The sequence below is a fragment of the Clinocottus analis genome, unplaced genomic scaffold (genome assembly GCF_023055335.1).
Source record: "Clinocottus analis isolate CAN_PGR_092001 unplaced genomic scaffold, fCliAna1.0.p SCAF_5, whole genome shotgun sequence".
NCBI classification, from domain to species: domain Eukaryota; kingdom Metazoa; phylum Chordata; class Actinopteri; order Perciformes; family Cottidae; genus Clinocottus; species Clinocottus analis.
Window position 1 is genome coordinate 2,207,085 of NW_027176207.1, and position 14,739 is coordinate 2,221,823.

Genomic DNA, 14,739 nt, shown 5'->3' on the forward strand with positions numbered 1-14,739 from the left:
TTTGGAGAGAGGACACCGAGCCAGCGCGCTGCAACAACCCGGGAATTAAAATATCATCTTCCCCGGCCGCGCCTCCACTGGAGCGTTCCCCTCCAGCCCCGCTGAGTTCTCGTACACTGAACACTGAAGGATGGCCGAGTTAATGATCGAGTTACAAGTGGACCGCTGCGGCACGTCGCCGGGCATCGCGGCGTGACCTGAATCCGTGGCGAGGGGATGTGGAACAAGTGAGTTGCGGCACGCTGTAACACGCTGTCAGCTTTCCCAGGTTTGAGTTACATATCAAACCGTGTGCATACATCAAATATGCATGCGCATGTTCACATTCTAGCTGGCGTGTGCGTGCACCTGCACACGTGTCCGACCTCCCCGTTTAAAGAGGGAACACCTGAGCGGAGACTCGTGGGGCGAGTGGCACACTCGACCGGGCTGCAGGGGCTGCCATCCTGACGCGGTGGCTTCTCTGATACACACAGAGGACAGGTCGACGATGATGGGCACAGATTATTAATCGTCATAATATCGAGAGATCCACGGCGTGCACCATAACTACAGTGTTTCATGGTGCACGTGCATGTGCGTGCGTGGGGCTTTAAATCCCACAAGGCGTAGCAGCTACGACCTTGCAGAGCAGAGGCCGGGAGTCTCCGCTGCATGACGCCCTCTCTGTTCCTTATTAGCGCCACCTCTCCCTGTCCCTCAGTCACATCTATCATCTTAATAAAGCTTTAAAAACTGCTGGGCTCAGTGGAACACGCTCTGTCCCTGCAGGAGGCGGACAACGAGAACGCTCATGTGTGCACATGCACTGCACAAGTTGCTGTTTATGGACTGGAGGAGGAAGTATTCAGACCCCTTACCGCTTGCAAGTAGTTACACAATGCAACAAAAGAAAGGACTTTGCTACAAGTGAACGTCCTGCATTCTAAATCCAACAGTAAAAGCATCTTTCATAGGAATGTTTGAGCTGATGCATTATTATGTAAGTAGTTTAGCTGATTTTAGCTATTTTATTACCTTTTACGCTGTTAATCCTTGATCATAAAGACGTTTCTGTCTGTAGAGTCCTAAAAACCTGCCACTAGGATAATGAAAACGTAGCTGATTTGCACTGAAAACAGGTTGGAATGATCCGAACAATGGCTTTTCAGCACTAGAAGAAGATGGAAATAGAGCTTTAAGGACCAGACAAAAAGAAGAAAACACAGAGCAATGCATCAATAAAAAAATAGTAAGAAGTTTCTCCTAATGAGGCTTCGATAAGTCCCGCCCCGCACTCCCTGAAGAAATATCACATTTTTTGGAGGGGGAGGGGAGCGATTTCAAAGAGAAGCCGATAGAAATGTTTACAAAATGTGTTTGAAGGTCCAAGATGTGAAACTGATTGGGCAGTGAAAACAGATAAGAAAGATGAAGCTAGAAGCTTAGCGTGAAAGCTAACCACCGCATCACCTGGAGATCCAGACTGATGGCGCACGTGTCTCGAGGATTCTCCTCATTCCATCGCTCCATCGCTCCATCGCTTTGCATGTTTCAAGCCTTCACTTGGGGTCAGCGGAGGGGGGGTTAACCGCAGAGGAGGAAGCAAAACACACAAATTGAACTCTGACTGACGTTTGTTTGGAAAACAAAAAAGGCAAAGCCGCCGCCGGGCCGCCCTCTTGAGGTCTAAGAGTTGCCGATTCCTTGTGGAGGCGTGTTTACGCTGCAGCCGGAGGAAGCGTCAACACGCTGCAGGAGAGGAGCGGACCGCAGGACATCCGCCTGTTCAATTTGAACAATGAAAACAACACAACTCAAGTTAGCTTAGCTTAGCATTAATACTGACAACAGGGAACAGCTAGCCGAGCTCCGTGCCCGCCGGCCTCTTTAAAGCTCCCTAACTTAGCACCTTATATCTTGTTTGTTTTAACCTGCAGGCATAAACAACAGGGAGAGGTTGTATTGCAGAGGACGTGCAGAACGGTTTCGGGCGTGGCCGAGGTGCCGAGTGACTGGTAGCCTCACAACTTAGACAAACAATATACAACAGTTAATTAGTGAGGTTTAGAGATGCTTTATTAATATTTTTGGACAGAATCAATCTCTTCAAACGTCAAACTTCAAGAGAAGTCGAGTCCCTCCCTCAACTGGTGAGAAGAGAACAGTCCAAACTTAGTTTCAAGTGCTTCTTAAGAGCCAGGATGAATATGTTGTCCGTGGGACATAAACAGATAACAAACGAGCAGATGCAGCACACATTTTGAGGAAAACAACTCACAGCGTGTGTGTGTGTGTGTGTGCGTGCGTGTGTGTGTGCGTGGACATGTTTAAACCTTCCACTCACACCAGCTGCTCTGCAGAAACAATCAAACAAAATTCCAAAAGGATCGGAGGCAACATTTGCGCAACTCTCCAAAGGTCTCGTCGTGTTGATCTGTGACTTCCTGTCAAGGAAGTCGGACCCCCGGTCCACAGGCTGCGGTCCAGCAGCACGACCGCACGACCCGTGAACTGTGCACGACACAATTGTACGGTTTCAAATATTAAAAACCACGTCATGATCTTTGCCTCCAGGCCTGCTGTTTTCTGTTCATATCGTGGGGATGAGGTGCGGTCGGTAAATTCATATCCAGCTGAAGTCACAATGAGGAAGGAGAAAATGAGGCTAATGATGACGAGTGCTTTTTCTACAAAGAGCCAGCACCGGCTGCTAAAGGGGCCTCGTTCTGTCCAGGTTGGTCTTCTGTGCACTATTTGCTCAGTTCGGTGGATACATGGTACTTCCTGCACGGCACCTTTCTAGTCTTCTGACTTCCCGCAGCAATCAGGAGCAGTTTGAGGTTCAGCGTCTCGCCTCATGGGACACTTCGACACATGGACCGGACGAGTCGGGGGAACCACCGAACGTCCGATTAAGAAGACGACTCGCTCTGACTCTGAACCAGAGCTTAGTAAAATACCACACGAGCCACATGAAACAACAGTGATAACTCTGTTCATTAATCAGCAAGTCAGACAGACTTTGACTTCACTAAGATTCAAAAGCTCATGAATGTTTATTAACGTGGATTCAATCCAAAAAAAGAAAGAAATTAAAGCCATTTGCTGTAAATGGTGGATTTTCATGACTGAAGTGTGAACCGTGGTGTCTGCCAGCTGGCTTTAGAGCGCAAACAAGTAAAGATGAAGCAATTTATGTCAAAGTTGGGCTTTTATGCACTAGGCGATTGCCCAAAATCTCAACCGCTCCGTCTCTTCCGCTCTGGCCCTGACCCAAAATCAGTCTGACCTCAAGCTAATTTAGCCATTAGTGACCAGTATCTCGCCCGAGTCGCGAGTAAACACGCGGGCTTCCATCTGACGGGCTCGGGCACGGCAGCGCAGTCCATCACCTCTCATCTCCCTCACATTAGAGCCTTTTATCCTTTTAGTCGGTCGTAACGATCCAGATTACCCAACAGGCTTGGCCGTGCTGCTGTCATGTTGGAACCCACGGCTATCCATTAAAGTCAGCCTGCTCTCGGGGGCCACAGGTGGCCGTTCCAATAACAGCCCGCCTCCAACCCAGATAGGAGACGGGCGAGAAATGAGATCAAAAACCGCCAGCTTCCTCTCTTTCCCCAGTGCAATCACACAGTAGCGTGTGCGGAGATGCTAAATATGGGTGGAGGCCTTTCGGTGCGTCTTATTCCCACTGGATTGCTTAAACTACCCAATTATCCAGAGCCTCGCGGGAGGTGACCCGCACTGGCCCCCTCATCCCTGGATGGTGAGAGAAAGTAGGTCTCATTATGACAAGGTGGAGGTGGGGTTTCCTCCGCTGCAGGTTCCACTGACAGGGCTGTGGGCTCGGATGGGGGTCACAAAAGGCCACACGACAACAAAAAGGGGGAGAAATGAGCAGACCACCACGCAAAAGAGAGCGTCAGTGTGTTGACTGTTGTACCAACAGAAATATACAAGATGCACGTCTCTTAACAATAGTGCTCTGCCCCACATTTCCATGCGTTGCATTCGAGACGCCAAAGTGGTAGAGAATGTATTTGCGTGTTCGTTTATCCCTCCTCTCTTGCCGTAGTTAGTTCTCATTCTACTGAGAAGTCACGCTGCAGCTACTTTTCACACGTAATGTCTTGTCGCCTTTAAAGATATACATCTGTAAATTAATCTGTATGTCGCATTCTTCTGTGATATATTCTCTGTGTGTTTACTGTTTCAGTACAACCTTGTGTTGTATAGATGCTAATCGCGGTGCTAATCGTATTGCTAATCGCGATTAGCATTTCTGCTAGCTTAGACGCTAACTGGTAAACAGGGTTTTTTGTTGAAGGTTACTTATCTTTTCTGGCATAATGGATGTATGTTGAATCAGAGCTTAATATTCATGTGTCTGTATATGCACTGTTTGTAAGCTCATTTCAAGTTCTGTTTTTCACAGTTTTATAAAACCAAGATTTAAACCTTACACCCTAAACTTCACTGCGGATTCCTTGGTCTTTATTTTATGGATCTACTGTTAGCTGTCTGCTAAGCTAACTAATAGAAGCTAGCGCAGAGTAAATACACTTTATTTTCCTTGAAAGCACTAATTTTAGGCTTGCAATATGATGTATTGAACCTACAAAATCACTTATTATGTTTACATTATTTGCTAAATGTTTATTTCATATGCAAAAAGGATTGTATTGCCTTTTGATAGTATGTATTCTTTAACATTAGTGTTTTTATTTACCTCATTTTTGGTTTCCTGGATAGACTTTTAGTTTTAACCATGTACTGAATTAACATGTTATTTACTATACATTATGGATATTCTTGTATCCAGCACCAATCAATTTTATATGTCCAGAATAACAATTAAATCACATTAAATCTACTTTAACTCAATGTTGTAGAACAATAAAACCGCATGAATATATATATATATATATATATATATATATATATATGTATATGTATATATATATATATGTATATGTATATATATATGTATGTATATGTATATATATATGTATATATATGTATATATATGTATATGTATATATATGTATATGTATATATATATGTATATATATACATATGTATATATATATATATATATGTATATATACATATGTATATATATATATGTATATATATACATATGTATATATATATATGTATATATATACATATGTATATATATATATGTATATATATACATATGTATATATATATATGTATATATATACATATGTATATATATATGTATATATATATATATATATATATGTATATATATATATGTATATATATATATATATATATATATATATATATATATATATATAAATATATAAGCTCTCTGAGCAGAACAGAGGGCTCTGACAGCAGGACGCACACACACCAACTTGCAATGAAAACAAGTGACCACACACGAGGAGGCATTTGATTGTGCGCCCCTCGATATGACGCAGATGTCACACTTGTCATGTCTGGTGACGGCAAACGATCCCTCGGCGGCAGGAAAGAGGGGAGATCCACCGCGGGGGAGAGAAGGGAGGCGGCACATGATTCACACGGGCAACTTGTCCCTCAGACGACCTTCGTGATGAGAGTCATCCTGGCGAAGCTTCATTGTTCTGAGTTATTCAACCGGGGATAAACAATGTGAGATAAAGAGGAGGAGGCGGCATTCAAATGTGGAGATACGGTTAAGAGGGAGCTGTGTTACTGCTACAGGCAACATTTTGGAAAACATTAACATTGTGATTCATCCGATGCTCCTGATTGTCTGTGATTCAGAAGTGTAAACAGCTGAAGGAGGTGATCATGGAATGATATCGCGCTCATGAGACAAGCTGTGCGTTCACTTCAGTGATGGGAGTTATATTAACACTACAGCAGACAGCTATACTGTATATACACACACGCACACACACACTTGTATATATGTATATTTAACTTTGGCAGCTTAAGTTGCTAGAACTAAGAACAAAGAAAATCATGTATCTCCATGGGTACATTGACAATATCCTAATATTTATTATAAAATGTATTAAATTAGGCCTGTAATCACTCAGACATAATCACAAACACCCTCTCTCTCATTCTTAACGTGCTGAGTTGGCGATAACGCATCATCTACGTTCACAGCCTCGATGAGCTTTGTGCCTGTCTCTTACATTTACTCTTACGTACGATTTTCAACCAATATTCAAATGTGTCACGTTGGATGCTGTGGGACTAATTATACGACTTCTACTTTGACAGAAAATGACAATAATGGTTTTTGAATTGAATTGTTTGCATAGTGGACAATCTTTCAAGGAGAATGCCTTTTATCGTGGAGTTTGAGGTGATACTGTGTCACTGAAAATAGAAAATGCTTTAATATTTTAAATGCTAATATGTGCGTCACATCCTATTATGTCGCTGTCAAGTGTCTTTCACGTGAATCCCTCATGTTGCTGAAGTCACAGCAATCATGAACGCAAGATCTCTCGATGCCCGCAATGCCGCTCACTGAATATTATATATATATATATATATATATATATATATATATATATATATATATATATATATATATATATATATATATAGTTGTTTTTTAATAATTTAATTCAAATCTACAAATACCAGTTTACCATTGATAATGTCTGGTTTAATAATTAGCAATACTACTTCCAATCACTTTTTGTATGGCTAAGAATGGCTTTTCATACACATACAACAGGAATAAAACAATACAAAATGTGAAAATGACTGAAGAGAGTTGCTGACATTTAAAATAAAACAGGAGATGATCTCCAGACAATAGAAAGTTGTTTCACGTTAAATCGTTTCAATAGCTGTGCCAAAATGGGCACATAAAAAAACAATTCAGATCAGTTACATCAATTCAATGTAAATTACATCTATGAACTATATTGTACATTTAAACTACATTAATTAGCAGTACTACTTCAAATCACTTTTTCTAAAATCTGGAGTTGAAGACCCAGATTCGGTTCCAGCTCACACGCTGGTTTCCTGAACCTTTGACTCGGTGGGTCCCTGGGCGAGACCCTGGGCAGGACACTGGGCGAGTCCCTCGGCGAGTCCCTGAGCGAGTCCCTGGACGAGTCCCTCGGCGGGTCCCTGGGCAAGACACTGGGCGAGTCCCTGGGCAGGACACTGGGCGGGTCCCTGGGCGAGTCCCTGGGCGGGTCCCTGGGCGAGTCCCTGGGCGAGTCCCTGGGGGGGGCCCTGGGCGGGTCCCTGGGCGGGTCCCTGGGCGAGTCCCTGGGCGGGTCCCTGGGCGAGTCCGTGGGCGGGCCTCTGGGCGGGTCCCTGGGCAAGTCCCTGGACGGGTCCCTGGGCGAGTCCCTGGGCGGGTCCCTGGGTGGGTCCCTGGGAAGGACACTGTGCGGGTCCATAGACGGGTCCCTCGCCGGATCCCTCGCCGGGTCCTTGGGCGGGTCCCTCGCCGGACCCCTCGTTGAGTCCCTGGGCAGGTCCCTCAGTGGGTCCCTGGACGGGTCCCTCGCAGGATCCCTCGCCGGATCCCTCGTCGGGTCCCTGGGTGGGTCTCTGGGCGGGTCCCTCAGTGGGTCCCTGGGCGGGTCTCTGGGCGGGTCTCTGAGCGGGTCCCTCAGTGGGTCCCTGGGCGGGTCCCTCGCAGGATCCCTCGCCTGGTCCCTCGTCGGGTCCCTGGGCGGGTCTCTGGGCGGCGAGTCCCTCAGTGGGTCCCTGGGCGGGTCCCTCGCCTGGTCCCTCGTCGGGTCCCTGGGCGGGTCTCTGGGCGGGTGCCTGGACGGGTCCCTCGCAGGATCCCTCGCCTGGTCCCTCGCCGGGTCTCTTGGCGGGTCTCTGGGCGAGTCCCTCAGTGGGTCCCTGGGCGGGTCCCTCGCCTGGTCCCTCCTCGGGTCCCTGGGCGGGTCTCTGGGCATGTCTCTGGGCGGGTACCTTGCCAGGTTTCTGGGCGGGTCTCTGGGCGGGTCCCTGAAGGGGTCCCTCGTCGAGTCTCTGGGCGGGTCTGTGGGCGGGTCCCTCAGTGGGACCCTGGGCGGGTCCTTCGGCGGGTCCTTGGTCGGGTCCGTCTTTGGGTTCCTCTTCAGATCCCTCTGTGAGTCCCTCTGCGTCATCAGCCGTCCTAGTGAGACACAACACAGCCATCAGCGGTGTGACAAACTGTAAAAGGTCCAGAGCAAATGTTGGACAGTCTCACACACGTGTGTCTGATGTCTGGAAGACATCGTGAAAGCTTTCTCTCATCTACTTTTTTCTGAAGACTGAAAAAATACAGGGGAAAAGCCGCCACACCCACTCTCTCTCTACAAATGTACATGGTGAGAATGTCACCTGGACATGTCCAGCTCGTCCAGCTCCTTTTGGGATACATGGTTGATCAACGCGGTGCCGAAGCTGTCTCCCAACACATTAACGGCCGTGTTGACTCGGTCTCTGAAAGACGGAAACCACCGTGCGCTGTGAAAGCAGCAAATGCGCCTGCACGACGCTGTTTGACACATTGACTCAATTCCGTGCGAGCAGTAAAACTTACAGCAGCCATTCGATCGTCAACAACATGTTGGCGTCCTTCGCCGGTAAGCCGACCACTGCCAAGACGAAGAAGGTGGTCATGCCTCCCTTCGCCGGAATTGCCGCTGCTCCGAGGCTGGAGACTACTGAGATCACGCTGCAGAGCATACACGGTCGATTCATGAAGACACAGTAATACAAAAGTACTTTTTACGTCTTAAATATGCCACAATATGTCATCTTAACCAACGGCAATATCGGTTAATTTTTTTTTTAAATTCTAGGACAAGAGCAAGAGACAATAACTGCGACTTACACGATTTTGATTAGCTGGATAGTGTCCAGATCGATGTTGTTGATCTGGGCGATGAAAACAATGGCGACCACCTCATAAAGGGCCGACCCGTCCATGTTGATGGTGGTCCCGATGGGCATCATGAAGCGGGCGTTTCGTCGGTCGACGTGGATTCCGTCCACACAGCAGCGAATGGTGATCGGCAGCGTGGCGGAGCTTTGGGACACATTGCGTCATTTGTTGTTGCGCGGATCATACACCAGCAATCATAAAGCATTTCATGTTAGTTGCTTTACGAGTAGGCAGCTGTGAAGGAACACAGTGCAAGCTTCAGACTTGAAGCACAGCCTCAAATATCCTCTCACCTGGAGGAGATGATCAACGCACTGATCAAGGCGGGGCTCACCCCATCAACGACATGCCACGGGTTACGTCTCGCAAACAGGTAATACAAAAACGGTAGAATGATGACGGCATGGATGGCGAGTCTGAAACACACGGTTCAATACACAATAAACACCGACATGACAAGAAATTAGCAGAAGGGCAGGCCCATTCTGTGTTTTTTTAGTCTGCCGATGAAAACAATTGACGTAATGTGTTTGACAAGCGTTTTTTTTCTTCTTTTTTGTTGCTTTAGCAGAAGCAATAATCCTTTCAAACATCTTGGCTGGTGTCGTTGCATCAGGAAACCATCATGTGCTCCGGCAGCAGGCATTCCCTTTGGTTCCCACCGGCATCAGGAATTGTGTCTATAAACAGCTGTTGGCAGATGATGCCACAACTTTTGCAAACCACTGGCCACACCTCCTGCCCCCGTTCCTTCTCACCACGCTCCCCGTGCGCCTCCAGAGTCAATGCGCCAGGGTCGCGAGGGTCGTGAATTGCACCAAATGAACAAACACAGTGTTGGTATGTTGGTGCCCGTGAGGAAAGACACACGTACCCGGTAAGAACCGTTAAAATGAACAATGTCATTCTGCGGATGGTTTGCCAGTCTTTGATTTCAATCACATTGCCGGCAATTATGGACATCACTCCAAACGGCAGGTAGCTGGAGAAAAGACACAAAAAGAATGGGGAACTTCAATAACTTGTGCAACATTTGGGACAGTAGTCTGATTACAATATTACTCCAAAAGAAACCTGTCTGGTTTCTCTGATTTGGGAAAAGGGGGGGGAAATCAAATATGATTGGGAATAAATATTGTTGTTAATGCAATAATTATCTGAATCACTAACTCACATTTCTTTTCTAAGGTTAACTAAGGAGGGAAATATACTTTTGGTTCTAATAGATACTCGTCAGAAGAAAGCATCCTGTTTTTAAAGTTACAGAGGAGCATAAACACTATGCTGACAGATTTTTAGTAAATATGTAAATAGGTGGAATATTGCCACATGGTGTTGATTACGCCGTTTCACATTACCACAGGATGTAGTCGACCACTTTTTTCGTGATGGTGTTGCATTGTTCAAAGATTTCCTCCAACAATTTCCCTTCTTCTCCCATCCCCCTCAGGATCCGTCCCAGAATAAAGGAAACCACAATTAGGCCCAGCGTGTTGTCTCCGTTGATGTAGTGAGACAAGTATTGCACCGCAGTGACGTTCTGAAACGAGACGAGGGGGATTCGACAGTCACAGGGGTCGGCGGGCAACTGTCACTGCACTGCCAAGACAGAATATTGATCGTGGGGAGAGGAGAAGATGTACCATTTCCACGCCGGTGTTTGAGTCAAACGAGTGAATTGGAAACTCCAGCCTCGTAGTCTTCAACTAAGAAAAGGAAGAGAGTGTGTTCAATTAAATATCACATTGTCTCCCTCATATGCAAATGTGAGGACATGTGGCATGGAACCCATCCATACCTGTTGGAAGCTAGCCTGGACCAGATTGTGTGGAATCATGTTCCTTTAAAGAATAAAGAAGAGTGAAACAGTGAGGCAGCTTGTAAACATTGACAAATCACACACTGAATTCAGCTTAAACTCTGATGTCATAGCGTCGTCTCACCTCAGAAGATCCAACAAGGTATCCAAGAAGGATAACTTTTCCCTCAACACCGTCTCCAGCTCCTCTGTGACGGCAGTGTAAGACTTTCCAGGCTCGATGGTCAACACCAAGAGTAACCCTGCAAGGTGGAGCGTGAGCGGCAGAAGTGGCTTCATTAGTCTAAAGGAGAGGTTTCGATTTGATGGGATTTCTAAAAACACAAAGTATAACTGAAACATACGTTACTGGGGTCACATTGCTCTTACCTAACAACACAGCAATGATGGTTGTCGAGACAAAGTACGTGAGCCCACGCACAGCTATTACCTTGGAGGCGTGCTGACTCAGGTCAGCTACCCCTACATGCAAAAAAATCAAGATAATACAATAATGATATGCATGTAATGTAAATCAAAAGCATTCCCAGACAGCAGGGTTGGACTGTGACAGACCCTCTGTAGAACATGGAGAACCCTCTGGTTTACCTTTAACCACACTGGTCACCACCAGAGGAATAGTGACGATCTGAAGCATATTCATCAGGAGGTCGCCCGGTAAGTTTATACAATAGTGTCCCCAGTCCGACAAAGGGAAATATTGCGTTTCAAGGATGCCGAACACCAGTCCTGTGTGAAAATAAAAAAAGACAATACAGTGAGAACAGGAATGGGAAAGGAAGAAAGGAGGAGGCAACACACTGCGGATTGAGCTTATGGCCCACTGAAATCTTAAGAATTGCTATGAAGCTAAGCTACATCCCGCTGCGCTGTGATTTAGTCCCATGTGTATTGAAGTAGCCAGCAGATCTGTATGAAGTCAACAACCGATTGTCAAATTAAATAAAAAAAGAAATATCAATGACAATTATCAGTATTATGTATTATCAGTTTTCAAATAACTAGATGAATTATAAATACTTTAATAATAAATAAATATCATTCTCTTATTTCAATTACAATAAGGGCTGGATTTTAAAATGGGGAAAAACAATACTGAATGGTTGTGAAAAATGTTCATCTTGAAATAAAGTACTTATTTTACTGAAATAAATGTAACGTAATTGTCTTTGCCTTATAGCTTTAAATCCAGTTAATTCAGGTGTCTAGTGATGTCACTCAAATGAATTAGGAAATGTGTGTGAGGGACTACATCTGTTATTAAACCTCTTGTTTCAGCTCTCTCTGTTGACATTATTGTTGGACATTGAATGAATGCGTTAGGATTCTAAACATATCGGCTCTAGATTATGTTGCTTTAATTTGGATGTGAGTCGGTACGTTTGCTCAAAAGAGTTGAAATAACTTCTCTCACTCGCGGATTGTTCCGCCTGTTCGTCCTCTGTCCCAGTTTCAAGCCGCGACGCTGATCCGAATACGCATTTTTGATTGGCTGAGTAGCATCACGTGATGTGAGTTAATGCATGTGATTGGTCGGTACGGTTCCGGCCCGCTGAACAAGCGCCATAAAGCCTGGAAAAACTGCGCCCGTTTAAATATACGCGCTTCGTCAATTTTGATAAATTCTCAATTATTGATCAGTCATAGGTCCAGGGTCCAGATACAACTGGTTCCGGATCCGGACCGTCAGTGATCCGAGAGCTTTGTTGAAAGCTCTACTCTGACTGGTCAAGTCTCGCAGTCACAGCGTTGCTATGCACAATAGACAGTTGCTAAGGACCAAGTGCATAATAAACAAGTTTACGTCCAAGATTCAAGATGTTTTACTGTCATATACACAAATAACAGACAGTTATTCTATACAATGAAAGGCTTATTTTACTCGGTTTTCCTAACACAGAATTACAATAAACTTAATAAATAAATAAATAAAATAAGGCACAACATATAACATGTATAACAGTATTGCACAAACATATGACAATAGTATTTCTATGATAAATATGATAAAATTGGATTAGCCCGCAAGCATAGAGGTTACAATATTTACTATAATCAATAACAAAAAATCCCCCAAAGTATCAATGTATTAGGGAAGTGGGCAGTTATTGCACAAAAATGGGCAGTTAGTGGGCAGTTATTGCACAAAAATATGACCATAGTATTGCTATGATAAATATGATAAAATATGATTAGCCCGCAAGCATAAAGGTTACAATATCTACTATAATTAATAACAAAAAAATCCCTCAAAGTATCAATTTATTAATTTATTTGGGAAGTGGGCAGTTATTGTGGAATACTGTTCAATGACTTAACGCTAGCTAACTTAGCTACTTGCATTGCACAAAAACCTGAGGCTACCATTTCATCACATCATAGCAATATTATTATCATATTTTTGTACAATACTGTTATGTCTTGTGTCTTATTTTTTATTTATTTTTTTACCTTACGTTTATTGTAATTCTGTTAGGACTGAGCAAAAAAATCTTTTCATTGTATACAATAACTGTCTTTTATCTGTGTATGACAGTAAAGCATCTTGAATCTTTTAAACAACAGTTTCAGTACTTTCCAAAGTAAAGACAGCTCAGCTAGCTAGCTAGTTAGCCAGCTAGCTAGTTAGCTAGCTAGCGAGCGAGTTAGCTAGCTAGCGAGCTAGTTAGCTGCTAGCTAGCTACTCACCTAAGACGACAGCCCCCAGACTGGCGCTGACGAACTGATGTTTGCATATGTACTTCCAGCTTTTCTCCAGGACTCTTCGGCAGGTCCAATCGAAGAGATCGTCATCCCAGTCTTCCTCCAGTCTTCCACTATGTTTCTTCATGTTTCATGAACAAAGTTAACCAACTAGTTAACAAGCCAACTAACGAACAAACTAACGACCGAACCAGCAGCTGTCTCGCGAATCCGTTATGAGCCAGAGCCGCTGCTGTCCGTCACTCACACACCAGTGTGTATATATATGAATATATATTCAAATATATACACGTGTATACTCACACACACCGATGTGTATATATATGAATATATATTCATATATATACACGTGTATACTCACACACACCGATGTGTATATATATGAATATATATTCATATATATATATATACACGTGTATACTCACACACACCGATGTGTATATATATGAATATATATTCATATATAAACATATATGCTCACACACCGGTGTGTATATATGATTATGAATAAGTGTGTGTGTGTATGAATGTGTATACGTGTGAGCCCCAAAACATACACACATTACCAGCTTAACCCACCCTCCAAAACACGCACGCACGCGCGCGCGCGCACACACACACACACACACACACACACCACATAGCAATACCATTATATTTTTGTGCAATACTGTTATATATTTTGTGCCTTATTTTTTATATTTTATTTTTAGTTTATTGTAATTGTATAAAAATAACTGTCTGTTATCTGTGCATAGGACAGTAAATATACATATATGCACATATGATTCAGAGATAGAGATCATTGATACTTCATAGTTTTCATGAGCATTGAACACTTTGGACTTTATTATAAGTCATGCAAGTACAAATTGAAGACTTTTTTTAAAAAAGAGATTCATGTAAATGCTCGTTTGTATTTCTGTCCTTTAGCAGAGCTCAAAACTGCACTTTCAGAATGTCTGACTTTGAAGTGAAAACCCAAATGTCTGATCTCAACAAAGCGTGTGCCAGCTTCGCCGGGACGTCCCAGGTGCCGACATCCTCGTTGTGTTGGCCTGTTGACCTTCACCGGCCGCTCCTCCTCTCCCCCCTCGGGTGAAGCAGACACTGGGATCCCCGGGTGAGAAGGCGGCAGCGGGGGAGACGAGCGGGCCGGAGCGCTGACTCACTCCTGTGTGTGCGTGTGTGTGTGTGTGTGTGTGTGTGTGGGCTTCAGTAACGCAGAGGGCCAGTGAATCATCGGAAGCCTTATTGAATATTTCCTCCATTTGATGTCATTACCGCCCCAGTGATCGCCTCATCTCGTCATCAGCGCCGACCCCCAGACCGGGAGCCGAGGGGCCATTTGAGGGGAAAGAAT

At 44.5% G+C, this 14,739-nt stretch overlaps 1 protein-coding gene across 2 annotated transcripts; it reads right to left on the minus strand.

Moving 5' to 3' along the window:
• Window positions 1–6,720: 6,720 nt before the first annotated feature.
• On the minus strand, window positions 6,721–13,628 carry LOC137803066 (excitatory amino acid transporter 3-like). 2 transcript variants are annotated; one of them, XM_068601329.1, is made up of 13 exons: window positions 13,362–13,628; window positions 11,262–11,402; window positions 11,043–11,135; window positions 10,798–10,915; window positions 10,653–10,695; window positions 10,498–10,560; window positions 10,213–10,394; window positions 9,729–9,836; window positions 9,148–9,270; window positions 8,804–8,998; window positions 8,510–8,644; window positions 8,308–8,409; window positions 6,721–8,098 (listed from the first exon to the last, which is right to left on the minus strand). In XM_068601329.1, the coding sequence occupies exons 1-13, from the start codon at window positions 13,501–13,503 to the stop codon at window positions 6,982–6,984; spliced, it is 2,562 nt and encodes an 853-aa protein (XP_068457430.1). In that variant the 5' UTR covers window positions 13,504–13,628; the 3' UTR covers window positions 6,721–6,981. The 2 variants fall into 2 exon arrangements, with proteins under 2 accessions (XP_068457430.1, XP_068457431.1); XM_068601330.1 differs by having other exon boundaries at window positions 13,415–13,613.
• Window positions 13,629–14,739: the final 1,111 nt, after the last annotated feature.

Coding starts and splice junctions, on each gene's coding strand:
- LOC137803066 (XM_068601329.1), bottom strand. CDS start 13,503: ATGAAGAAACATAGTGGAAGACTGGAGGAAGACTGGGATGACGATCTC. Junction 10,916..11,042: donor CATCATTGCTGTGTTGTTAG/GTAAGAGCAATG, acceptor TCCACCTTGCAG/GGTTACTCTTGGTGTTGACC. Junction 8,410..8,509: donor TTGACGATCGAATGGCTGCT/GTAAGTTTTACT, acceptor TCCGTCTTTCAG/AGACCGAGTCAACACGGCCG.